At 39.3% G+C, this 27,503-nt stretch overlaps 1 protein-coding gene across 6 annotated transcripts in view; it reads right to left on the bottom strand.

The window, feature by feature from the left end:
- Nucleotides 1-26,203, bottom strand: part of RPRD1A (regulation of nuclear pre-mRNA domain containing 1A) — a 45,145-nt gene extending 18,942 nt beyond the window's left edge. Inside the window, exons 1-8 of one of the 6 annotated variants that reach the window (XR_012629718.1) lie at nucleotides 25,882-26,201; nucleotides 14,673-14,802; nucleotides 13,856-13,962; nucleotides 13,679-13,773; nucleotides 12,614-12,740; nucleotides 12,339-12,514; nucleotides 11,118-11,192; nucleotides 9,215-9,826 (exon numbers count right to left, since the gene is read on the bottom strand). Coding sequence is in view for 4 of the 6 variants with exons in the window: in XM_074875264.1 (XP_074731365.1) it covers nucleotides 9,253-9,309; nucleotides 12,339-12,514; nucleotides 12,614-12,740; nucleotides 13,679-13,773; nucleotides 13,856-13,962; nucleotides 14,673-14,802; nucleotides 25,882-26,032 (843 nt within the window). In the remaining 2 variants the exon portion in view is untranslated. Of the gene's footprint in view, nucleotides 1-9,214; nucleotides 12,515-12,613; nucleotides 12,741-13,678; nucleotides 13,774-13,855; nucleotides 13,963-14,672; nucleotides 14,803-25,881 lie in introns of those variants that run through there. The other 5 variants (XR_012629717.1, XM_074875264.1, XM_074875272.1 and 2 more) reach the window with 5 other exon arrangements.
- Nucleotides 26,204-27,503: the final 1,300 nt, after the last annotated feature.

Raw genomic sequence — 27,503 nt, 5'->3', positions numbered from 1 at the left:
AATGGGAGATTTTATGATGTTTCTAGAATACATCTAGAATTAAACCAGGTTTCACCTTGATACTCAGAACTCTTAGGCAATGCATAGCACCAGATTGAGCTTCAGCTTCACAGGAAACGACTGATTTCCTATCTACTGCCCCTGCAGAATCATTCCTCCTACTCCGGTAGATACTAGCAACCTAGAAATAAATTACATTAAAACTCTGTGTATTTGAGACATTGCAGCTTTAACACTTGGGGGAGTTATACCGTCTGCTCAGTCTTCTGCCTTCTATCGTCTTCACGATCAAAGGGCTCACATTTACTGAGATCAGGACAGCTCTGAGGCTTGTTTTTAAAGACATTACAAGGAGCTCAGCGCTCCACATAAAATCCAAGAACTTGTTTACAGGCACAACTCTGTAACAAACTAATGATGTTGTCTCTCTACCTCCTTTGGTGTCTGATGAATGAAGTATTTGGGCCAGAGTAAAATGAACCTTTTCTGAATGCTACTGACTGAAGAGAAATAAGGGATGAAAAGAAATACATAATTAGGAATGGAAAGGGGTAATGAGAACCTAACATTTGAGAAACTAGAGCAAAGTATCTACTTGACCTCTAGGACCAGCCAGATGTAAATGTTGCTTCTCCAGCATTCTTCACTTTGTTTTATTGTTATTTTTGACATGTTGTTAATGTGCCATTTTCAAAACATAAATCTTCTGAATAGTGGAACACAAAGCTCAAATGCTTATCTCTAACTTTCAATTCTGTGTCTTTCAAAACTCACTCTCTCTCTTGCAATGTAATAAGTAACAAAGCAGCCACTACACATTTCCTATTCCCAAACTCTTCATGCAGCAGAGCTTTAAAACCGTTGCACGTGTCGACTGAAAAACTGAATCTCCACATGTGGTTTACAGGGCCTCAAAGATGGAGCAGCATACAAAAGTCTGGTTTGGATGCATGGGGAGGAGGGAAAAAAAAACAACCAACAAAAAACCACAAAAGGAAACATTTAACTTGCAGGAAGATCAAAAGCATAATTTTACAGTGATCTCCATTAATTAACACTGGCCTACACTTAAATCAAAGGCTCACAGAATTGCTTCAAATACTTTAGGACTTGTGCTAAATCACAAAATACTGATTAGTACTCCAGCCCTCTGGTGCACATCTACTGTAACTTCTACAATTATTTTAAAAAGCATGTGGCATTCTTCCTCCCTCACACCCACTTACAAATGATGCGTACACTATGGCAAACAAATCCAGCTATGGAGAACTGATCTCTTGCACCAAGAAACCAGTCTGATTCAGGGAGATTAGGCTGGGGCCAGATAATGCTGTTAACAGTAATTTATCTCCTCAGAGTCCTTATTTTGTCCACTAACAAAAATGTAAAACACATTTGTCTCTTATGTTCACTGAATTTTCTGTCTAAAAAGCCACAGTACATTCCTCTCCTGCCTGTGCCCCTCAAAAATATCATTCTCATTGGTTTAAAAAGTGTTGTGTTTTATCTTTTTAAAATTTGGTAGTGTAGAAGTGTGGAAAAACAAGTTACTAAAAATCCTTCTTGACATTTAGACAACAAAGTGTTCCAAATATTCCCATTTATATATGTACCTTCCCATTTATCTACTGAAACTCTTCAATTTGAAAGGTTTTGACAGCCGATTTTTCTTCATTTTCTTGATGAAGCAGTGTACTTTTTTTGATAATGGTGCAAACGGGGTTTTTTAATTAATTTGCATTCATAATGTATTTCCAAATTACCAAACCACTGAGAATTTAGAACTTGCTGTAAGGTCAATTTCACAGATGAAGAAAACTAAACAGAAAGGTGCTTTTGTGAAAAACAAGAATTTAAACCTAATAGCAAATCAGGCAAGAAAATAAAGCAGCTAGTGATGTTGGAGAGAGCAGCTCAAAACACTGGCTCTTCAGACTAATACTTTCAGAGAAAAATTTTGTTTCAATCTTATTATCATATGCAAATATTTTAAACCCTCAACAGTACCATTTATTCAAGATGAGGCAGCACAGTGGTGAAAAGATGTCCTGTGAATGATATTTGATTCCTGTAAAGAAGTGGCTAAACATCCTAACTCCATCCCAGTTAGCTCAATTCTCCAGCCCGTCTCCATCACAGTAACTTCCTCCCCGGCTCCAACTCTCCCCTCCCTATCCCAATTTCCCTTGATGTCCTCTACATTGCCCAGCTATTCTTGTGGCAAAGAGCAGCGGAGGTTATGGCTGGTTCCACACTACACAGGCTGACTGGATAGCAGACTAGGGGGAGAGGAGCTACTGAAGCATTCCTTTGGGCCTCTCTTCTATCCACTTATTCACAAAACTAATTTTATCAAACTTTTAAGGAACTGTATTAACATTGTTTCCCTGTCAAATGAAGGAAGAATTGATAAGACTGGCAGCATGACCACAACAGTCAAGTCTCCCAGGAAATCAGACTAGCACAATACCTATAAGACTTCCAGAACAGCAGTCCGCTGTCTCCTCTTCCACCAATCACTGTCAGCAGTAGCTGAGAAGTGTCAGAAAAATGTTTTGCCCTCTCTAATCAAGAAAACTTAATGCACTTTTTATCTCAGAGATACATCTTCATACTATATTAGTAGAATGAATTTCCAAGACAACATAGAGCTCATCCACAGAATTCATACATTGTCCTGAGTTGTTTCCTTGCATTCTGTTTCTCCTTTTTTCCATCATTTTTTATCTTCAGCATTCCAGATTTTGGCAGTGGAAAAACTTTACCAACAATCCTGAAGTAGACTAATCCTGAATCTTTTTACTTTTGGCAGAACTGAAAAACATCACAACTGTTTCAGTCTGAATGCAGAAGTAAACGTACTCTGACCATTCCTTTGGTCTAGAATTAAATTTTAAGGCAAGTGTAAGGACCGCTTCACACCCTTATCGGGTGATGGTGAGCACTCCTGTGACAAAGAACTTCTTCCATTTCTCCCCAGCTAAGACACTAATTCTCAGCAAGCACAACTGATGTGGAATACATTGTTTCCTCACTGTTGCTGAAACAGCTCTCCCAATTGCTCTCTCACTGTTCCATTACACCTGCCAGAATAACTAATGCATTTGGCTTCAAAAGACAGTCAATAATGACAGCTGGTGTTTTTACAGTGTCCTCAACCATGTTTTAATTCATGGCTTCCAAGTTGTTCTCCCCTCCCCTGCAGACACCTGTACCATACCCGGCTCAGTCAGGAAAATCTAGGTATGAATAATTCAGTTTCTAGAACAACCCATTTTGAAATAAAGTGCTAGGAGAAAACCCAGAAAAATCGTTTGTGTGTGTGCGTGTGTATAAACATATACATGATCATAAATCTCAGCTTCCAATTCCAATCAATGCAAGAACAAACCCTTCTACCAGGTAGTTGTAGCATTGTGCGAAAGTCCTGCAAGTTCTCCTCCTCCCATTCCCCCCCCTCAGCATTTCGATTCAGAGTACACACATTGTGTGTGTGTGTTTCAGTATGGAGGTAAGCCTTCCAGCTTGGCTCCTCCAGGGAAAAAGGCTATCGTTATTCTTGGAGATTAGTTTTCAGAATCAGGCCAGTATTAACTAAACTACAGTTGCTACCAACTGAAAGGAAACTTTATTCAAAACGCTGCATTTCACCTGCATGCTTTAACTGAAAGATAAAGACAGTTTTTGTGAACTGGGTGCTTCAGGAACAGTAACAACACTGGATGCAAGTTTTCTTTAAATGCTGTCTCATAAGACAGCTAGTTGTTGTCCACTTGTAGACTGTTTCCTTGCTATGCACATTCAAATTCTTCAAAAAGGGATCAGCCCTGTCCACAAATGCACAAGTGCTACTATGTTCTGCATCAGATTTTATGCAATTCACTTTTTCTGTCTAACACTATGCTGGTTTTAAATGGAAACAGCGAAAGTTTGTAACCGAGACAGAATGAAATCTGCTTTGTATTGTTTCAGCAAGGCTGAGAGAAAAAGCAAGCTGATGTTCTAGGCACTTCTCTTCTTTCTTCTGTCAAGATTCCCAGAAGCACTTCTTGTCAGCCCTTCCAACCAACCACTCAAATCATTATCAGAAATTCAGCAAAACATCTAACTACCCATATCGGTCATAGTGAAGAGTAACTTGAGTGTAGTCCTTCCTTTTAACTTCATAGAGAAGCTTGTTAGACAAAAAAATTTAACGTTTTTAGATTTTAATGGTGTCAGAAAAATTTTCCAAGTGTAACTTTTGAGTATCAGCCTAACAGCACAGGCTTTAATTAGGACAAAATTTAAAGAGAATGCTAAGGAGCACAGGCTTTGAGTCAAACACAATGACGTTCAAATACACATGGGCTTATTTTCTTGTTAAACAAAACTACCAGAAGACTAAAGCAACTACCAGTTGCTAAAGCAACAGATCTCTATTCAGTTTGTTTATATAAGTAATCTCAAATTGTAGAGCAGACTTTTCTGATAGCTTCCCCTTCCCTTTTCCCTTCCATCCATGTTTTCTTTTTTGAAACTTGATTTCAAATGTTTTCTTTGTAACTCTCAAACTGAGTCAGAAAGCCCAAAGTTTAGTCTGTGTAGTTACCACCTGTCATTCCAATGTAGTCTTACATTTCTATTTAGAGTTTACAGTTGCTTCAACAAACAATTCCAAAAGCAAGTTTCCAGTTGTGGGAGGGACACAAGCAGGGTTTATAGTTCTGCTGACTTTGTATTCAGAATACAGATTAAGAAATATGTTCTTAAACTTTAATAGGTCTAGCAACACAAACATCCGAATTTTAAAAAATCTAAACAGCAACAATATTACTGTGGAAAATTAAAGCTAGCAGAAGAGGTGTAGTCTTAACTTGAAAGACTACATTGCTACTACTGACATAAATAGGTGCTACACTTTCAATATTTCTTACATCCCAGTTCTTACATCCATTTCTTATATCCAGTTGTTTTTTTTTTTTTCTTCCAGCAAACATCTGAATAAAGCAAAGGGAACATCTGCTGCAGAAAGCACCAGTCACTTGCTAATCTACAGCTGTCCTTCAAAAACTTAAGGAGAAGTTCTAGATAGAGTACTGATTATTCCATTTTCAATTTCCCATCATCTCAGATGTTTGCACAAAAACCGAATCCATTACATACCTGCAAAACTTGTTCTTCTGAGGATGACACAAATAGATCCATTCATTTTGGTTAACAGTATCAAATTTTTGGCTTGCAACAGCCAGGAACATTCTGTCTAAGTGTCTCAGGAACAGCAAGTCCTACCTAGATAAGACCAGCATCTTCTCTCAATATTTTTATAACGAGGAATTCAAAAGGTACCTCAAGGGTATTAAAGTACCTAGTATCTTTTACTTCCTTTCCCCCCCCCCCCTTTCCAATAAAAAGTAATGCAGTGAAGGTTAAAAAAAAAAAAACACCCTTCACAAATAAGGGTGAAATTGGCAAAAGGTTTTATAAATACAGAAGTCGTAACATTTTTATTACAGTTTCAAAAACAGAGCATCTTCAGTGTGACAAGAAATGCCTTAAAACATGATGAATCGAAGCAAAAAGTTATTATTTTACAAGGAAGAGCTAAGTACAACCTACAACCTGCCCAATCTCTTAGAAAAGCCAGGATTTATACTCAAATATCTGGCAATTCAATTTAGAAAGTGGAAGTCTTCAAGTGTTTCTGTTGCTCTGAATGACAACATAGAGCTCTGAAGTCTAATACTCTTTCAGGTACAAACTGGGAAACTATGTACCATGGTATCTGAGGCTGCAGTCGTTAAGTCACAATATAAAAAAAGGGATATTTATTGCTCACGTACAGAGAGGTTATAAGCTTGTTGTAAGAAATGAGGCATTATTCCCATAAAATGGGTACAGCACAGAGGAACAAAATGCACTGACCACTTGACTTTGCTGTGTTTGACATAAGGGCTGCTGTTCTCCACTCCAGTCCAGCAAATTACTTCTACAAAACTTAACCATTGCAACTGCACCTCCTGCCACTGAAAAAAATGCTCATGCAAACAAAAGAATCACCACATTTAAAAGACAGGTTAGCAACCTGTAAGCATGCTTAACAAGCCTACTTCTATTGCAGGCAAGAGACACAACCTGTGTCTCATTTTAAACATCCCCTCACATTAACTTCTAACCTAATAAACCTTACAGAGAGATGAGTATTGCAGTGATTGCTTAATTCTCCCCAGTCATCTTCAGGTAGATAATTCAAACTACTGAGTTTACTGAAGTTTAGTTAGGGCAGGGGGTGGTGGTGGTGGTGTTGGGGTGGTTTGGTTAGTTTTTGGTTTTTTTTTAAACGCACACAAAACCCCCAGTGACTATATTCATTAAAGGACTTGCACTGTGCAACTCAACTTTAAGATGAATAGAGCATTTACACTACACAAAGCATCTCCAATGGTCATTCAAAGCCAACCTATGAGCAAGGGCTCTGAACCATTCTACACAAATCTCTAAGCATAGGGGCCTGTTTCTGAATCATATTCGATTTAGTACAGGGCAGGATGGGGAGAATTAGCACGAAGAGAATCAGTCCATTAGAGATCCTCAGCCTACATTTCGCTCTTGATGGTTGCTATGTACATTTCTCTGAAAAAACAGTGAGTTACTTGAAACTGGCCCACAAAATAAAGAAAATAATTCTGGCAAAGGCCGTTCCCTTTTTTATTATAAAGAGATCCACAGCCATATTCTCCTCAGCCCAAGAATATCTAGATCAATTCAAACACCTGTTTGAGTAGAAGTCATATACTCCTTGAACTGGAAGCACTGTCAACCCAGCTTCAATTTCTGAAGCTGTAATCCTGAACAGAAATTCATGCAATGGTTCATAATGTCAAGAGATCACTTTTTGGTATCACTATTCACAGGCAGTCTTTTCCTGCCAAGCATGTATCAGAAGACCTTAAATACTCAAAACAGTCCGGATGAGTATGGATGAACCTTATTGCCCACTGTTATTTCCCAGCTACTGGTTCTGTAATCATTGCACTATTAGTAGCAGGTACAGCACAGCTCAGTTCTAACTCAAGATTAACTTGAACTACTGTGGTGCTGCCACATTTAGGGACTTGTAGATTACCTACAATGCTGCAACCTCCACCCCATAACAAAAAGCAGTGTAGGATTCATGCTACAAATCAATTTTCCTCAACTTCAACCAAAGCTCAGCAAAATACTTTAGCTGCTCAGCTGCAAGGTTATGAAGAAATGAATTCCAATTATTTTAAGAGGACTTGAAAAGTATGAAGCATGACTGAAGGTATTACATTAAGTTCATCTGGTACTGACAGAAAGAAACTGGCATACAAAGGTACTAGGTAAGTATAAAGAGTCTAAAGAAAAAAAAAACACCACAGCAATAAAAGCACTACAGCATGTGATAATACAAAAGCCATGGTGGAGGGAAACAGCAGACAACAGCATTGATCCAGTCTTGCACTGAGAAACAAAACCTGAACACAAGAGGCCTGTTATACCACTGCTATCCCTGAATTCTTTGCTGAACATTTTTGTCTGCATTTGAAGTCATTAAGCTGGAACTGAACAGAAAGAACCTCACAAAAAACCTTTCACTCCAGAGCTAGACTAGCATGACTAACTGCTTGCTGTTTACCCCTAAAAACCCCATGACAAAAATCAAACCCTTTAGGAAGACAAGTCAAGCCATAAAGCTCAATCATGAAATAAAAATGCATTGATCATATAATATTCTCTCAACATGCTAAGAAACCACAATTATAACCAGATGTGTGAGTGTAAGGATATGAATATTGTTTATACAGCTGCAGAAAATAAGGAATGCAAGATGGCAACATCACCAATAAGTGTCTTAATTAAATGCAAGCTGTTAAAACACAGCAGGCCTCCCAGAGTAGCAAAAATTCACAAAAAGTTGGATTTAGCAACAAGATGTTCCCCAATTTAAAGTGGTAAATTGATAGAAACACTATGTAAGAAACTGGGTCATTCGGTATACACTAAGTGCAGTGATGCTACATTTTTCCGTAATAAAGGTGAGAGGAGGCTGTAGTTTTTCTAGAAGACGGACATATGATCCCCTGCCCACACTTGTTAGTAAGTCATGTAGAATTCTGAACTATCAAAGACTTTATTTGAAATTTAGTAAGAGTTTATTTACTCTGTAATCAATGAGACTGTGGAAGAGGCAAAAGTATAGCAATATGAAAAAACAGTAAATCAAGTACTTCTCCTGTTCATGTCATTTCTGTATTTTTAAGGCCATGTTAATTCTAGAATATCTACAGGACAGTCTTTATCAAAAGGAGATGAGCATACCCAGATGCAAATTTATGTATACGTAATTTTCTGTTCCTGCATAACCTAAAAAGCTCTTTTTATCAGCCTTCAGTGAGATCAACAGATCAACCAACACTTCTATTCAAAAACTAGGGGATGGGCAGAGAGGTGGGAGCAGGACACAATGAGGAAGCAGAGAGGGAGGAGTTGGCCAAAGTAGCAGAAAACAGGAAGTGCTATTAGTCCTCAAAGTTCTCAGAAAAAAGGGTACCTACAAGTCTTCTTGCAAAAATTTCCATTTTCTCCAACAGATAGAATCACATCTACCTATAAATCCTATATAAGTTTCCAGACACAGCTGCAGTATGCTGAACCTTAAATATTTATACTACTTTGAAATTTACAGAAGTGAAGGGAAAATACTCTTTAGGACATTCCTAAATTTGAGACGGGCTCTAAAGGGGCATAAAATACATCTTCTCTGTCACCTACATAAAATGTAAAATAGATGTACATTAATAAAGCAAAAGTTCTTTATTGTGCTTGTGAAGGACAAGTTCTACATCCATCACTTCTCATTTCTGATGTTCATGTAAACCCAACAGCTAGAGTATAAGTTAAAAAGAGAAAGTCTGAAAGTCTTGTTTTCACAGCTCTTTCCTTTTGGTAATGGCAGCTTCAATGCAAGTGACACCCAAACTTCTGCATTTGGAATTTCAAATGGTTTAACTGGAAGGACTTGAGTTTTAGGAACAACCATGTGAAAATTTTAATCTTCAAGAAAAAGGAATGACACTGGATAGTTACTTATCCACCTCAGGCATAAACTCAGAAATGTTTGTGAGAATATAGATGAAAATAGCAGAGGTTTGGTACGAGTAGTTACAGAATTCCTCCTCTTCAGTTTTCAAAAACAACAGACAATACAAGATTTTGATTCTTAAATTTATTTTTAGCAGGATGTGTGTACTAATGGATGGTGACATCATTAGAAGATAGGTCCATGTCCACCACCTGCAACAGAAGCTAGACAGATGTTAAAGAAAACAATTTAAGAGTTAAAAGATGACACTACTTACCCAGAGCAGACTTATGAAAGTCACCTACTAAGCAGTACAGTTAGCTTTTGATGCAGACATGATAGCTTATATTATTTATCTGTTGCCAAAATTTCCTGTCAAGATTTAATGCATACATTACCTTGATTTTGATGGGAATCATGCACTTCTGTGTAGAAATAACTATCAGAGAAACTTTTATTCTTAAAACACTACTTATGGAAAGATTGGTTATTTGAAGTTACTTACCTGTAAATTTTCTTCAGAAGATAAAAGAGCTGCTAATTTAGGTCTAAAGCTCCCATCTAAAGTTTCAAGTTAGCAAGAATTCTCTGGGAACTCAAATTCTAATACTGTTAAACCAGGTCAACAGCAGGTAACATTTCTAGATTCCACTAAGAATACAACCACTTGTTTCTTACCATACCTGGGTGTCTGACAACAGTAAGGTAGTATCATCAATCTGTGAGCATATAGCTGAGATCCTAATTCAGAAAGAAATGAAGACTCACTATGTTACAACCCAGAGACCACGTTATACTCGAAAAAAAAAGTCAATAGCTGGAAGTCTAACAAAGGAAACAAGCTTGTCTAGAACAAATTAATTTCACCAGAAATTGAACCTGGGCAGAAAAATCTAGGGACAGACAGTTCAGTGCTACATCAAATCAGAAGCTGAGAAGCAAGGCTCAAACTGATGTATGGTATTTCCTAAGACTGTAAAAAACAGAGTCTTTGCTTCAGAAAACAAATGCAACTGCCTACAGGTATTTGGTATTTACATCAGAAGATAACCCTTTCTTAAAAAAAAAGAAAAAGATAAACTAAGTCAGCTGGCCCTACAGACAGTATCATGAAGACATCCTGATCTTACATTTCAAAACTTCAGAATATTTATCAGCCTGCACTTCCCAAATAAAAAGGTACTATTGGTAGTGAGCATAAAGTCACTTCACTCATTTTAACACAAGTTTAGAAACTTGATTTTAAGGTTCTTGCTCTTCACAATCTCTTGGTTCGTAGCTCCTTATTAGTACCCTGGGCTGACACCATCTTGGCTGATAGTTCTTTATTAGTAACCTGCATATATACCACACTAATCATCCTAAAAACATTCTTAACAGTATACCTCAACATCCTAGGACTTCATCAGTTCAAAACAGACTGCTACAGATCCTGGAGACTATCTCCTGCTTTTTAAAGACAGACTTCTGAAACCAGTCCAAAACTAGAAGTGTGCTGTATTAGAATGAGATTCTTCTACAGTTTAAATAATTCAGCCAAGAAACCCAGTTTTAATTACCATGACAGCCTGGGAATATGCAACTACTTTCTCTTACAGTTATGAACTGTTTGATCTAGTAATACTGGGAAATTAAACTGGTTTGTATTTGTTGAAAACAACAAGTCAGGGTGGGTTATGTTCATTTGTAATTTCTGATTAAATGAGCTCTCTTGTTTTTAAAGAAGTATAAATCTGTCTGAAGGACTAAATCACTGCCTTTTGAGCAATTCAATATCCCAGTGGTCTACTATACCTAAACCAGGTCTAATTGCTGGTAATGATCTACAAAAAGAAATGAGTGCCTCAAAGCAATCAGTCCTACACTGGTACTGTGGGAACTTGTCCTTCAAACACATTACACACACACAGAGGGAATGTAGGGCAGGTGATGAAAAGCTTAAGGCTTCCTTTTCTTTATCTTCCAGGTTCCACTGTGCAGTTGGATCAGTTGCTACGGCAATCAGCACTACCGTGCATACCACCTATCTTACATGAAGCTGGTTGATATTCTTCCCACAGGATAAACACAGCGAAGTTGATAGGAAGAACCTTCATCAATTGCTTTTCTGCGAGGCACAGAGCAAAGGAAGTCAGGAGATGAGTAGTCTAGGAATGACAACCAATCTGAATGATCACTTTGGATACATTCTGAACAGCATTTTCCTGAACAAAGACACCGAAAAATCTGAACTCAAGTTATGAAATTATAAAAGGGGAAAGAAACCAGAGAGTAAAAAAAAGGTTGACAGGCCTATATGATGAAACCTGAAAAGCAATTAATTTGTGCACCACGTAACCATATGCTGCAGTTACAGGGCACTGCAACTGTTCAGCTATCTCCCCTTGCAAAAGGATGCAGCTTCAGTTCTATTACTGTAATACCCAAGTTAACACTGGAAACTACGTCTCAAAGCTGAGACAAGGGATTTGGGAAGCAATGGACATGAAATTATGGACCTATTTAGAATATGTGAGATGTTCAACGGGAGGTCTGACAATATTGCGCCGTAGGAAAGGAAAACAGATGACTGGTAATAGCGAAGAACGGAATAATTTAGGGGATCATTTGCTCATAATGAGCTGTTCACTCTGCATCTTCCTTTTATTAATGATTTGTCCTGTCCTAATGGTGCTAGTGCTGCTAACCAGCTGTGTTAGAGGTTGTAGAAGCCAAAACTACATTCTACTAGGTTTAATGGATGCTTGAGTCAGCTTAAAAAGGTGTGCTGAAACCAGTAATTAAATTCTTATCCTTTAAATGGCTTCACAAACCCACAACTATCAGAAAGATCATTCTATTCACTAAAAGGATATTATTAAACAATGTAATACATAACTAAGACTTACAACAATGAATGAAAAGAATAAGAAAAAATTTACTCTATGAAGAATTGAGTTCGTATCATTCAGGATAAGACTCTACCTGCACTACTAAAACTAAGTCTGTACATATAATGAAGACTGAATAGCCTCAAAACCAGAAAGACAAACACTGAAGTGATTACAGTTGTAACATTACCTAGTGTTGAGCTGGTTTAATAGGTTTAGAACACTAGAACCAAAAGAAATCTTGATAATAATATGCCGGAAGCAAAGATCTAACAGTGGCAGTTAACTATTTACCTTTGGAGAGAAAAGTTGTTTAGGCAAACTAAAAACATTTGCAAGAACAAGCTTTAGTGAAGAATGGACTAAAACAAAACATTACGCACTTCCAGCTTATGTTCTTTCTCTGCAAGGAATTCTTTTTGACATCGGAGAAAGTCCGACAACATTCGAGTTAGCTGTTTTCTATCATCTATTTCAGCTGCCAACCTGCCATTGTAATCCGCCAGCAACATACATGCATCATCTACCATTTTGGAAAGTTGCTCTCCAGATTCCTTATCTAAAAAGCAAGCAGAGAAAAACAAGTAAAGCATGGTTTCATTATACACTGTCAAGTTCTCAGAACAGCATTTCCATTACTGGATTCCCCAACCCTCACCTGTTATTCTGTCTAACAGGGACACATCTTGAACCTCTATAGGCAAAGAAGCTATTCTCTGATGAACTGCTGCATCCCCAGAGGCAGCGTTTTCTAGTTCTTGTAATGCTCTAATGAGATCTGTGGTCTGAAAAAAGCATGCAAGATTGAGAACTAGTTTAAAGAAACAGATCCTAGTACAAAACAGTATTTCACAATAAGCTTACTGAATAAATTTGATGGCAATTTTAACAGCATTCATGATAACAGCATTAGAGCAGCATTCTATCCCCTCTCAGACTGAAACCAAAACAAAGCCAAGCCATTAATCCTCAGAACACTGCAGCGTTCCTAGTTTTAAAAGGTCACCTTCCTAAAATAGATTTTTCATTTAAATTATTGGTATAGGACTACTTGTAAATCTTTTCGACAGTAGTGATTATTTTACAGTACCTTTCATTTTACTATACATTTTTGAAATTATTTTTCTTGTAGTTTTGCTTCACTATTGCATCAGACTAGATCAGTGCACTTCTTTTGGAAGTAGGACTGATGTTCATAGAAGCCCAGATGTCTGTTACAGAGAAACATACTAAATTGTGATTGAGGACAGTCATTCCTTGATGTAACAAAAAGCTTTGTGAGGTGGGGCAGTACCATAACAAAAACACACAAGAATTATAAAAGCCATAACAACACAAGACAGACAAGAACTTTCCCAACTGTCATGATTGCAACATTGAGAAATATTTTACTGATAAAGTGATAGCAACCTTATTTTAACACGTGTTACTCATTACCACCCCGGAATCCAAATGAGAACGTAAAACACTGTGGAAATCCTGATGTGAACAAAACTGAATTTATAGTTCATACATTCTGGTTTAGTGTCAAACTGACTGAAGTTACAGCATGCTCCACTTGTAACTTAAAGCACTGTGAAGAAAAGTTTCAGGTGTAGTCACCCTTGCTCAGAAACAGTACCTCATTAAAAAGAAAACCAGAGACCACTCAAAAACAAGAGTTACTGAAAATGTCTGTAATCAAACTATGTGCAAATAGAGAATTTTATAAACATGCTTTTACCTGTGGAGGGTCAGTGGGAGAACTTCGAGGTGAACAGTTATTTTCATCAACTTTTATCTGTTCATATGTGCGCTTCCTCACTTTTCTATCTCCATCTAAATGAAAACAAACAGAGGAGTCAGGGAAACAATATTTCAAACAAGAGACTGAATCTTCATACACACACAAAATACTTACATAAAGCTTGCCTAAGTTGTTCTAATACATCATTTTCATAAACAGACCTTTCTTCCCAGATAGACAGCACTCGGCCAAGGTGTTTCTTACAACTGTCATCAGACTCACTGTTACAAGGAAAAAAGCAAAAATCAGCACCAGGTAAAAGTACAGAACTTCCATATGATTGTCTTCCACAGGAAGACCCTGGCATACCTTCGCATTATCAAAGTATCAGAAGTTCAATAATCTCAGAAAATAATAAAATCACATTTCAAAGAAAAGAAAGCAAAGACCAGTTCAAGACATCTTAGCAAGCGTATAAAAAAAGGTGGCCAATGCCCAATTCCCTCTTTCTGTTTGCTTGCTCAACCCATAAGTCTGTAGGTCTGTAACCCTATTACACAAACACTGGAAATAGGTTTGTGTTGCTTCAGCAGCTGTGTACCATGTGAATATAATTCTGTATCAAGACTCTAGCATCCTCATGCAACAAGATCAGTGGCTGCTGGGGAAAAACAAATCATGCAACACCAGTAATGAAACATATCAAATTGTGGCAGCATATAAACAGACTGAAAGCAAGTCTTAATTTATGGCATAGCTAACAGCTTTCTAAGGCAAAAAGGACTGAATGCAGATGAATTTACTATGTAACTTCATCCAACGGCATTAAGACTATGCAAGATCAAAAGAATACTGAATAAATTAAATTAACAAGACTTCAAGTACAGAAATAGCACAGAAGGACTAGCTGGGCCAGAAGAGATGAGCTGAGGACTTCCCTAAATACGCCTCAAATACAGTATGATGAAGGACACTGCACATAACAGTTTACCTTGAAACATGCTTAAAAGCCTCCACTATTACTGGAGCAAAGTCTTTCGTAAATTCTGGTCCTTTCCTTTTGCTGTTCTGTATGACATCATTGGCCAAGTACAGGAATGTCAGCTTCCTATTTGGTTTTGCTAATAAAAAGAGCAATAAACAAGAATAATTAGAATATTTTTGGTTCCTCCAACTAATACCTATTTATCCACATTTATACTAAAACCAAAAAATACAAATCAAATTTGTTTTTCCTAGTCTCCTTACTGCTTACAACATTTCACTCTAATTTTGTATTTAAAAATGTGAAAAGACTTTGGTCACCCATCGACTTTTCTCTCCCTTCTGCTGTAACTCTTTGCTCAGATTCTCCCTCCTCATAATATGACACAAGTTTCCTCTAGCACCATCTCCAAAAATAAACAGAAAAAACCATGATATTCCAAAGTGTTCTTCAGCCCCCAACTATTTTCATGTGTTTTCATGAGCCTTATGTGATTTGTCTCTTTGGTAGTCTTCACAGATTTCTTCCAAGTACTTCATCTTCCCTCTGAGCTTGCATAAATTTCTTACACCCATGGAGTCCTTTGACAAAGAGCTTCACAGATCCACAATCATTCATGTGAAGAACTTCCTCCTTTTGGTTTGAATTTCACTCAGTCTTATATAACCACCCCTCATTCTCATATTTGAGCAAACTGAACAGTCAATCCCATGTCAATCACTCCATATCACTGTGACACTCCCCTCCCCCATCTCCTAATCATTAAAACACTCAAGTGTCTGCAGCTGTAATATCAAGAAAACATTTTCAAGAATCACTTTCAGGTTGCTGCGCTGTATCTCTTCTCAAAGTGTCTTAAGCGTTCTACCCCATTTCCATTAACATGCAGTAGATCACAAGCTTCCAATTTACAAGTTGCTTTTGAAAATTTATTTCATGTTTTCTAAGTGTTCCTACTCAGGTGTTTTCATTTACCAACACACTTCATCTAATCTTCATTAGGCTACAACTTTCTCAGACCTACAACTTTTATTGTAACACTTCTAACCTTGTGTTAGCATCATAAAAATTTTCAATATCCATTACCACTACACAGTCTCTGTATGTATGCTGTGACTTTAAAAAGAGGTTTCTCCTGAAAGACAAAAATCTAAGTTTTTTCTGCCCTCTTGAGGAAAGCAGCACTGTGGTGAAGCCAATCTAGGATTTCTTAAAACTTGTGTTTAGTTTCCAGTATGATTTGATTTTGTTAACTTTCACTCCAACCTCTCAAACGTGCAGAACCACTACCCTCACATACAAACAAAAAAATTCAATGTCAATATGCTTCCATTCTAAGGAAATGTTTTTGAGAGTAAGTTTTCCATTACAGAAAGGCTCCTCTGAAGGATTTCTCCTTGGAGCATTGTATTTTTCCTATCCTCTCGGTCAGATATATCCAACAAATAAAGAGTTTGGGATTAAGTGGGAACACACACACCCCACCCCACCCCCCGTGTTAGAAATAAAAATGCACGTATTTCTTAGAACCAAAGCAAACTAAAAAGTGGCAAAAAAAGTCTGCTTCGAACAGTGAAGTCACTACATGCAAACACCCAGGAAATTAATCTATTTGGGTCAAAATCTGGCTAAACTAAAATGTAGATTTTATAAACTTATGCTACTTAATTTCTGTATTAAAAACTGACTGACCATATAGCAACACATCTCCTTCCTCCGTTTCAGGTAAATCCAGTTCTGACACATAGAAAGCTTTGAATTATTCAAGGCGAGAATCTTAGAAACCACACCTTGTCTCACAAGTGCACCAAAGTTAACTAGCATTTACCAAAACTGACCCTGTCCCCTCCCCCATTTCTTAATCAGCCCAGACTTAGGACTCAAAATCTAACAGAGCAGATTGTTCCCCATACTATATCCTCTGAACTGCATGCAGTGGAGGTCCTTGTCCATCCATTTCACAGGAAAAAAAAAAAAAAGTCATGTTTTAATCCTCAGTGATGTAGCTCATTTGTGACAGACCTCAACCTTCTTGTTTCCAACAAGTAACGAATCAACTGAGCTGGTAAAGACAGGAGATATATGCAGTGCCATGAAGTCAGGCGATGTTGATTCTCACAAAGCCTAGACTTGATCTATTCACTACAGTAGAGAGATCAATATACCATGTTTGGAAAAAGCATGCAAAAACCCAGAAAGTCACTTTCAAGCTTATTTCCTCCAGTATTACCTTTTCAGCTTCCTACCACAATTCAACAGAAACAAAACTGCATATAATGAACAAAAAATCCTCAAAACACTATTAAGCTATCTATGGCTTTGGTAAGAAATTCAACTAATGTTCTACCTTTATATTCACAAAGAAGACTGTGAAGTAAAGTTTAATTCCTCTTGCTGTAAGAATGCTCTGTGCAAAATTCCAAAGCTAAAAATTATGCCTACTCTCAAGCAGCATTCCCTTTCACTTCACAAATCTCCAGGATTTACATACTGGCCTACTACTGCTGTGCCTTACACACAAGACTAAAATGCAATGTAACCTTCAGCAACTGAGGCTGACAACTCTGAGCTGAGAAAACCTGAAGTGTTCTACTGCTACTATGACTGTAAATTAACTACTGAAGTCTGAAATACAAAATTAAATTCCAGACCAGATAGATCTGTTCTGAAAAGAATTACCTGTTTAAAGCATCTCTCTTCAGTAGCAGTCACAGTAACTTTTCAGCCCTGGGCTTTGATATACCTCACAACATGAAAAGGGATCAAAGAACAGTTATGACTATTTTAAAAAGTGTCCTCAAAGCATGTCAAGGCTATTAGCAAAAGCACTCTTACTATCAGAAGCAAATGAAAGAAAAAAGATAAGATCTTCGGTTAAGGAAGGATCTGCCAGAGTGTATAGTGTCAGAAGTAACTAGCTCACAGCATCTCTGGTACACTAACTCTGCAAACACAAAACTGCTAAGAAAGCATCCATGTTGGACTAAGTCATCTTCTCAGAAGCTCTGTGCAGTGTTCATGTAACTCTTCTACTTGTTTCAGTTAGATTTACCATTACCCACCAAAGCAGCTCCCTGAAGCGCTGGGTTCTGAAACATTTTAATAGGTGCTGGTTGGTGTAAGGGCCTTAGTAAGCAGATTCCTCTTAAAAGCATCCACAATGAGACTAACTGGGATTGGCACCTCAGGCACCTACGATGGAGAGACTTAGCATCCTCATTTATCAAGTCTTAGTTTTCAGCAATCTATACTTCTTAGGAACACATACCTGTTAGTCTGGCCTGGGTATTCCTGGTTCTCTGCCACTCCAATAAAGATGCCCTGATACTGTAGCTTGAGTCCATAATACTTAGAGAACTCTAACACTGACAAGCCACCAGTTTAGTGCAAGAACCTCCAAGTATTTTATCTCGGAAGGCAGTGAGCATGTTATTTTCACTGAGGTTAACTCCAGCAATCAAAGCCAGCATAATCACCCATATTTGTCTTCTCCAGTTTTCCCTGCCAGCATTGGAAATTGAGCTCCCATGAAGATTGCTAGAAACACGGCCATTAGTTTCACGCTGTTCTAACATCTCTTCCCTAGAGCCAAGAGATATTTGCTGCCTTAAACATACAGGAAAAAACTACAGAGAAACACACAAAGATAAGGGATTTCACTTACATCCCACCACAAGTGTATAGACTATTGACCCATTTGAAAATTTTACACCAGGCTTTAACCTTCTACAGACTGGATCTGCTATGCCAACTGACCTTGAATGGAAGTATCATTTAACAAGATGTTTTAAGAAAATGAGCATCAGTAGGTTAAAATCCCACAACAGTTATCAGCACTAAACAGTTTCTTTGTTACTAAAGTTCTCTAATATGGATTCAAATAAAGATTTTGCTCAACTGCTTTTGAATTACATCAGTCTACATATATGCAGCAGAGTATATGAGTGTCAGCACTTCTCCCAAAATCCCTGGGACATTTCCCATGTCATAGCATGCTCCACACCTTTGCAAGAGAAGCTACACGACATCTTTGAAAACACCTGACAAGCTTTCAAGGTTTTTATTACAAGACCTGACTCACCTTTTTTAAGTCAAGCAGCACTGAAACTTGAGTGCAAGATCACTGATCTTTCACACTGGGAGCTGAGTTTTTATGCAAGCTGATTAAGTGCAGGATCTTTGGTAACATGACTGAAAGTATATCTGTAAAAAGCCACTTGAGAGGCTACCACCAGAAAGGACAATTCAAAGATAATATCCATAAAAGGCATGTTGTACAATGAGGACTTAATTGTAAAATTCATTAACCTTCTGTTACAAAAAGGTTAAAATAAGTGTTCAACATTGCACAGTCACCTAATTCTCCTGGTGAATTTTACCAAGGTTTGAGAACTGCTGCGTTTCCTTTTCAAAGCGGGCAATGAGAGCGCCCACAGAATGTGTGTTCAAGGTTTGAGCGCCCAAGTATCTTGACTTAAGAGTTTGGACTCTAGTAGACAAAAGTAACATAGCAACAGCCACTGCTGGGAAAGAGGCCATCAGCATCAAATTACCACGGAGATGCAAGAAAGTTGGTCACAAACCAAGGAAATAATTCCAACATAATTACTCTGTAGAGGCTTCCCACTGCACTTAGTGTATCTTGAATTACCTGAATGCATGAAACAAAACAATTCCTTCACTGCCTTGCCTGGCCAGTACAATGTCAAGATGGATATGAATCAACAGCAACAACAACAGTTTTAGGACAGGAAAAAGACACCGCACTTAAGTGTTCAGAACCAGAACTACGAAAGGCAGGTACAGATAAGACACCAGGACACGAGTGGTACGGCAATAAATGAATATAGATTTATACACAGTGCATTCTTTCAAAACTAATATTAGAGAGTCAACTGGTCAGGCTGGATTACACAATCCAAATGTGACTGGTTTAAGTGAAAGATTCTTACATCGCTAATCTGCTGCTCCTGGCTGCAGGTAATTTTGTAAATCATATCTGTAGCAAATACTTTTTTCTAACTTGACACAATTCATGTTCACCTGAAATTTTGCCTGTTGTTGGTTCATCTCCAAACCTTTTTGCACAGATTCATGTGGATAAGCAAGAAGGTACCCACAAGCACATCCATCTTAAGTTTCTTATTGGCTTCCTTGAGGCTTACGAACCAGTGAAATCAGTAAGCCACGGTTTTGTTTCTTTTAAATAAAATAAAATCTATTTATTCTCTCAAGTGTATCACACTGCTCAATGACACTATACCGCTATTAAGTAAATAATCTTACAACCACCAACAGAGAAAGATTCCTTCTGGTGGCAGAAAAACTACACTATATAGTACAGAAAATAATTGCCTTAAATCAGGAACTTGTTTCCTGAAATCCATTTCACATCTTCAGGGCAATGTACTTCCACGACTTTTGGCTGTGATTCTGCTCCAAAGCAGCTGACTGAGTATCAGGGTAATTCAGATGTAGTACAACTTTCAAATCTGGTTTCAATGTTGCTAGGCCTTCTCAATTTGCCTACTAAGATCCTTCATCTTCCAAATTTCAGCAGCATTGAGAAACTGCCACAACATCCACTAGCTTCAGAAAAATGTATTGCATTAATGACAACAGCTATGAGTGAGGACCCAAACACTAGCTTATGTCCCAGAAGCAGAAGTTGTAGACGAACAGCCAAAAATAGTCACTTCTTATACCACTCAATGATTTCAACACCACAAAACCAAAAAAAGTTCAAGCATAATAAAGTGGAACAGCAGGTAAACTGGCAGAGTTGAGTGCTAAAAATACATCCCTCTGTAGCAGCCCAGATGTACTTAAACAATCGGAGCTGTCTTAAAGACAATAGACAATGACTCTGCTAACCTGGATAAGCTTTTCAGCGAAGACAATGATCAGTGTGACATGAGTGGGGTGACAGATGACAGCCAAAACAAGAGGTCAAGTGATTGGGGGAGGGAGGAAGGGAAGGAGGGGTGTTCAGCATCGGTTTGAGAGTGACTAATCTATGAGATGCCATGTCAGGCTCTGAGGAAACTGATACCTGAATCTGAAATTAGGTTTAAAGATACAGCATGACAACTATTAAAATATCACTAGGATGTAAAAACCTAACAAGTGACAGAGCCAGACCTGGAAAAGCTAACAGAAAATGAGTTGACAGGATAAGAAGATACTACAGACAACTAATCGGAGCTTGAAATAAAAAGTCACATAACTCAAAGAGCTAGCAACTTTTTTTTCCTTTAAAAAGAACACATTTTAACTCAGTACAGCAAATACCACATGGAGCCTACTGAACAAGCACTTACTACATGAAGCAAACCCCTGAAACGAGGGTTTCAGAATCCTGAAACCAGGGAGCAAGAGAACATACCTGATTTGCAAATAATAAAAAATAAGTCTCAACAGCCTCCATCCCAGAAGAGCCTCTTCAAGGGTGTTCCTAAGGGTTTTCTCAGCAGTCATTCAGTGGCTGCAGGCTTACACAACAAAATTGTATGTGTAATGCCACGACTTAGTTTAAAAAAACCACCTGTAAATCAAGCCCTTTATGGATACACAAAATTAAATAGTTTTAATGGGCCCATCAGTTGCATTTTGGCAATGACTGATGTATTCACATGACAGTTAATTAATTAGTACTACTTAAATACTGAGTAAGCTTATGACTACTAAGTAGTTATTAACTATTTAACTTTGAGTGTTACATTTCATACATCTGAAATCTAGCTGAAGCAGGATCATTTTCCTCAGTACACACTTTCCAAGCCTTTACAGAATTCTAACCCCCACTCAGAAGCTCTCTAAAATAATGAGGTTATGTGGCAACATTATCACAACAGTTAATCCACACAAACTACTCTGAAGCAATCGTGAATCTGCCATATCACAAGTACCAAAGGAAAAAAGCCACTTTTCTAGAATAAAAATCCAAACTGCACGAGATTCTCATGTAAGACACTTACTACAAATGAAGCACTGAAGGAGCAGCCTCCCCACCAAATTATTTATTCCATAAATCAACCACGAAATCCAAAAGAATGCAGACTCATGATCAGCACAGGTCAGTGCTAACACAGGCTGTGGCCTAAAGGTGTGATACTATCCTCACAGTCTCCTTTCTGCCAGCACCAGCTTTCCAGGAGGGAACTCATTTATTCCAAAACTAGTTATTGGTTTTGCTGGATTTTCATCAGCAGCATGACACAAGATACTGTCAGGAAAAAAAAAAAGCATCAGAAATATTTAATGACATATTTAACCAACAGCAGAGTGGAAAAGGAGCTGTTGTCATTGTAGACCTCTGCTTATCTGTCAAAACAGGAGAAATCTTTGTTATTTCATTACTACTGTCATTTAAGTTAAAGGCATTCTATTAATCTTTTCTCATCATCTTACTCATCAATGAGCAAAAGATCAAACTAGAGAATCTATTCTCCACTAATCTTACTAATAGATAGTGAAAAAAACCCCACTACACACACCAAAATGTGGAGTACCTTGAATGATACCCGAGTGATTTTGCACAGATGCGGAATCAGGAATGCTTAATACCCCAGGCATAGCACCAGCTCTGCCACAGCCCCAACCTAGGGACACAGTTCATCCACACATTTTTCATTAGCACATATTTGAGGTCAGCCATTAAACAGCATGTCTCTACACTCAGTCTCTTGAAGCATAAAATATGCAACTCCTTATCATAATTTCATCAAACCACTGATTGTATAAGACCACATCCTTTCCTTAAATATTTGTGACAGTTACTGGGAGTGTCTGGACAATTCAGAGTTATCAGTACTTTCACAAGACAGTCTATTCTAGAATAATTATACTAGCCTTCCTCCAATTTTTGATTATTTTTAAGAATGACCCTGTGAGTTCCACATGCCAGTATTTTAAGAATTACATATAGAAGTTGTGGTAGTATTAGAGAAAAAGCATATATGCATACTCCTTCAGCAGAGTTACATCAACTGTCTTGATACAACTTTAGCAACACTGGAGTTGAGCAAGACAAATCCAATGTTAGGCAACTGCTCCAAGTTATGACCAAGATGTGTAAGTTTTGACCATTCTCTATGTTTACATCTAAGTGCAAGAATTCACCAAGAGAATCAATGAAAGTTCAACTGTAGAAAACCTGTAGATGAAGGTGTATGGAACCGATGATCTGTAGAGATGCCCTAATATGGGACCTGAACACTACTGAGTAACCCAAGCAAACAGAAAGGGACTAAGATTTTATGTTGCCTAAGTTATACGCACATTTGAAAGGATGCCTCTTCACCTCTACTCCAACATGATATAAAGACAATTACTATTAAAAAAAAAAAAATCAGAACCACTCACTCAGGAACAAGAGAGCTGTGATCCTAGCACTTGTTTTCATGAATAACTAAAGACAACTTCAGAAAGCTTCATGCAAGCTGACCTGACAAAAGGGATCTTTTACCAAAACTGAAAGCATCCACAAAAAAATGTAGCATCACAGTGTATTATGTTCAACTCTGTTGGTTATACAATGTTCCATGAGCCTGTAAGGGAGTAGGCTGGAAAGAAAGTCTGGAGATGGGGGTGATAATAAAAAAAGGGATACAATGAAAGGAAATAAAACTTAGAAAGGCAAGGTTCCATTTTCAGTTCCAGGACACTACTGGCTAGCAAAAGCACCAATGCCAATCATTTTTGTGTCTATATTCCCCAAATAGAGATCATTTTCTTCTCAGGTAGGTGGGAAATAATTTTTCTAGTCTGGATGGTGGGCAAGTCAGGAGCCTTAAACTCACTCCATTTATGGCCTCATTGCCAGAGTTCTGCTTTGTGATGTTTTATGCAAGTCCCTTCACCACCGCATACTGGGTTTCCTTCTCATCTTCCACCGGCTGTCTGCTTAGACTCCTAAATCATCCTTTGGGGATTAGGGACCCTCTTACAATTCTGTGTTGTAATTAGCAAAAAGTTATACTGGGCAAATGTAAGCTAACATTTATGAAGCTCAGGTACTATTACTGGAGATGAAAAATTAAAATACATCTCGTGTTTATTAACTATGCCAGCTTCAAATGAAGTGGTAGAGGAACATACAAAAGAAGAAACATTTCACATTCGGCCTAAAAGCCCAGAAGAAAAGGTGCAGAACCTTGAAAGCAACTCAGCTACTCCTACCAGAGGTAGACTATCACATGCTTTCCACAGACCCTTGAAGGCTGGCTTCCAAAAAGAAGTTATCAGAAAAATCTTACTTTGAAGCAACAAAAGCTGGATGACAACTTCAAGAAACTGAAGTAAAACCAATTATAGCAGCTATGCTCATCCGAAGCTCAAAACAGGCTTAAAAGTGGAAGCCAGACATTGAAAGCTGAGGAAAAGCAAAGCATACCCATGAGCTCTTAAAATCGTCATCCTTGCCTCTCAATGCCATCTTCAAACATGTAGTCCATGTTTCAAACATTTCATTTCTCCAATTAGCCAAACAGCACAACAAGAAAATCATGCTAACACTAAAGTTAAGGACTGACCATTAATATTACATATTATGAACTGGTATTAATTAAGAAGAGCAATCAAAACTCTGGCTCTGTGCCCATTAGTTTAAGATACCTTTCTGATATCCTTCAGAACACCAAACACTCAAATGTTTGTGTAGAAGGTCCAGAAATGTGAAAGGTTTCAGATACAAATGCGAGATCCATTCATTTGTTCTTGGAACAAAAAAGAAAGCTCGCAACAAACATACAGTGAAAATATGAATAATTCATGAAATATATTTCATAAAATGAAATATGCCACCAAATATGTTTGTCTTTAGGCAACAAAAAAATAATTTAACTCATGCTTGAAAGTTCAAAAGATAACATTTCACACAAAAAGCGTATTTTAAACAAAAACACAGTACTCGTGAAAGGCTACAAAGTTTATAGGAACATATTTCCATACTATAAAGTTTAGTATTAGCTTCACACTCAAGATTTTTATTTTAAAGGTAGTCCAATCCATTTGCTATGAAGTTACGCACCCTAACCAAGAGGTAGTTGTGATCCAGCCATGCACTCTTTGTATTCCATTACACATCATTTCTGCAAGTCAACTATTTCTCCTAGCCGTGTGAAACTAAGAGAGTGGTTTCTTTTTTGTAAGTCCTGTAATAGCCAAGTGTTATTTTTCCTCTCCACTTGAAAACTTTTCCCATTAAAGATCCACATATTAATGGGGCTACAAAGGAAGCTATTGGAAAACAGTAACATTTCCTACAGCAAGGTAGAGTTTTAGCTAGCAATTTTTCTTTTTCTTAAATGAGTCAACTTAAGATCAAGTTATTTTCCAGTCAGGTCAAATAAACCTTCACATGCCATTTCTGCCTTTCAGACCCTCAACAACTGCCTATAGCTGCAAGTTCTTTCTGTTAAAAAGAAACCCACAGCAGCCTGTAAGTCTATACGCTCAACATCAAATACTCAATATAGCTGAAGAAACACACATTTTTGCCATCTGGCAAAAACAGGAAGTAAAAACCACTCTGGACACATTAAACTGCTGTTTCCCCAGGGTATTCCCATCCTCAGCTGCCCTACAAGAATAGTTAGTGGCATGAGTGGACAAAGCCACCGTGTCAGGAAATTCAAATAGTATTACAGCTAACCATCGTTACAGATGATGACAGTGCCTAAAAAGGGTCGTCTTGGAAGAGCAGTAACTACCAGCATTAAAACAAAAAGCCCCGAACCCCGTGATTGCCGCCTTCCTTCCCTTTTCCCACTTTCCTCTCTCCTTTCTCAAAAACGGGAAGTAAAACATGAGAAGTAGCCTCGTCAGAAGCATTTCACTGACGGAACAAGGGGGAACGGGAGGGAGAAAAGAGGAGCCAGGGGAGTAGAGATAAAAAAGAGGGAGAAGCACCTCCCAGCCCACAGCCATGAAGAAACTCAGACCCCGGGTTTAACACTTGCCCCAGTAGCTCCGTTCTCTCCAGGGGTCGGGGCGGACGGGCCGGCCGGCTGGCCCTCCCCCTCTCTCTCTCTCCCCCTTCCTCCTTCCCAGGCTCGACAGGCCGAAGAGTCCTGCCATCCTCCTCTCAGCAGCCGCACACCGAGAGCGGCCTCCTCCTACCGCGGCCACCGCCCCCGAGGTAGGCCCCACCCGGCACCCGAAGGCGGGAAAAGGCCCAGCGGCGGCGGCATGGCAGCGGCCGTGCCGGCCTCACCTTTTCGCAGCTCCCGCTCCCACACGCTGACAATGAGCGCCGAGTGCTTGCGGTGGTGGATGAGCCACAGGCTGAGGGTCTGCACGCTCTGCTGCGAGTTGCTCAGCTCCGACAGCTTTCGCTCCAGCGCCGCCTCCGAAAACGCCGACATAACTGGGCCGCGCTCGGCCCCGCCGCCGCCGCCGCAGCCGCCGCCGCCGCCCCCACCGGCCCGGCTCGGCCGCGCTCAGTCCCCGCCTCTCCGCCCCAGCGGGGGAGGAGCTGGGCGAGCCCCGTCCCTTCCCGCCTCGCCGGCCGCCACTTCCGCGCACCCCGGCAGCCCGCCGCTAACAAAATGGCGGCGGCTGAACGTCCCGGAGAGCCGCCCGGCCACACCCCCTTCTCCTCCTTTCCTCACTTCCGGCAGAGACCCACAACGAGGCGGCCGTGGGGCGGGGCAGGGCGGGTACCGAGGGCGGTGCTCCCTCACTGCTGCCTTCTGGCGCCCCGCTGGGCAGGTCTTGCCCCGCCTCGGCCTGCCGACCGTGGAGAGGGGCCGCTCGGTGGTGACTTCCCTCAGCCCGAGCTCGCCAGCCGAGCATGCTCCAGGTGGCCGCATTCCTAAAAGCCTGCGTGAGCCAACTGTACCTTACCAACTGACTTTGGAGAGGCCGCATCTCGATTACTGTGTTCAGTTTTGGGCTCCTCACTACAAAAAGGACATTGAATGGCTCGAGCGTGTCCAGAGAAGGGCAATGAAGCTGGTGAAGGGTCTGGAGCACATGTCGTACGAGGAGTGCCTGAGGGAACTGGGGTTGTTTAGTCTGGAGAAGAGGAGGCTGAGGGGGGACCTTATCGCCCTCTACAGCTACCTGAAAGGAGTTTGCAGAGAGCTGGGGATGAGTCTCTTTAACCAAGTAATAAGTGATAGGACAAGAGGTAATGGCCTCAAGTTGCGCCAGGGAAGGTTTAGACTAGATATTAGGAAGCATTTCTTTACAGAATGGGTTGTTAGGCGTTGGAATGGGCTGCCCAGGGAGGTGGTGGAGTCCCCATCCCTGGAGGTGTTTAAGAGTAGAGTCGACATAGCGCTTAGGGATATGGTGTAGTTGGGAACTGTTAATGTTAGGTTAATGGTTGGACTGGATGATCTTCAAGGTCTTTTCCAACCTAGACGATTCTGCGATTCTGTGACCTCTGGGAGGCTGTAGGGTGTGGCGAGCAGAAGCAGAGTTAGAGTCCCTTACTACTAAAGGCTGGATACATAAATGTTTTACCCTGGGAAGTAACATAAAAAAACCCACACAAATTATGCCCCAAGGCCTACCAGTTTCTTTCCGCTAGCAGGCTAAGGAACTTACTGTGACACAGGATGCATATATTTTGCTATTTGCGGGTGGACACATACTCCACAAATGTGGCTGGCCTCATATTTAAAAGCTGTCTCCTTTTAATTTCTGGTATTGGCAGTATCACGTGATAGAACTCCACTGGTTGATGATATGATCATGTGTGAAAGTGTTTCCTCTTAGTTGTTTCAAACTGTTCTCTTAAAGCTTTACTGAATCCTCGCAAGTGCTGCTGTTTTGGAAATACTGAATAAAAACGGTTCTCTGCTCACCTTTGTATTCTTTTACAGATTT

The sequence above is a fragment of the Strix uralensis genome, chromosome 1 (genome assembly GCF_047716275.1).
Source record: "Strix uralensis isolate ZFMK-TIS-50842 chromosome 1, bStrUra1, whole genome shotgun sequence".
NCBI classification, from domain to species: Eukaryota; Metazoa; Chordata; class Aves; order Strigiformes; family Strigidae; genus Strix; species Strix uralensis.
This window is presented reverse-complemented; position numbering and strand designations above follow the sequence as displayed.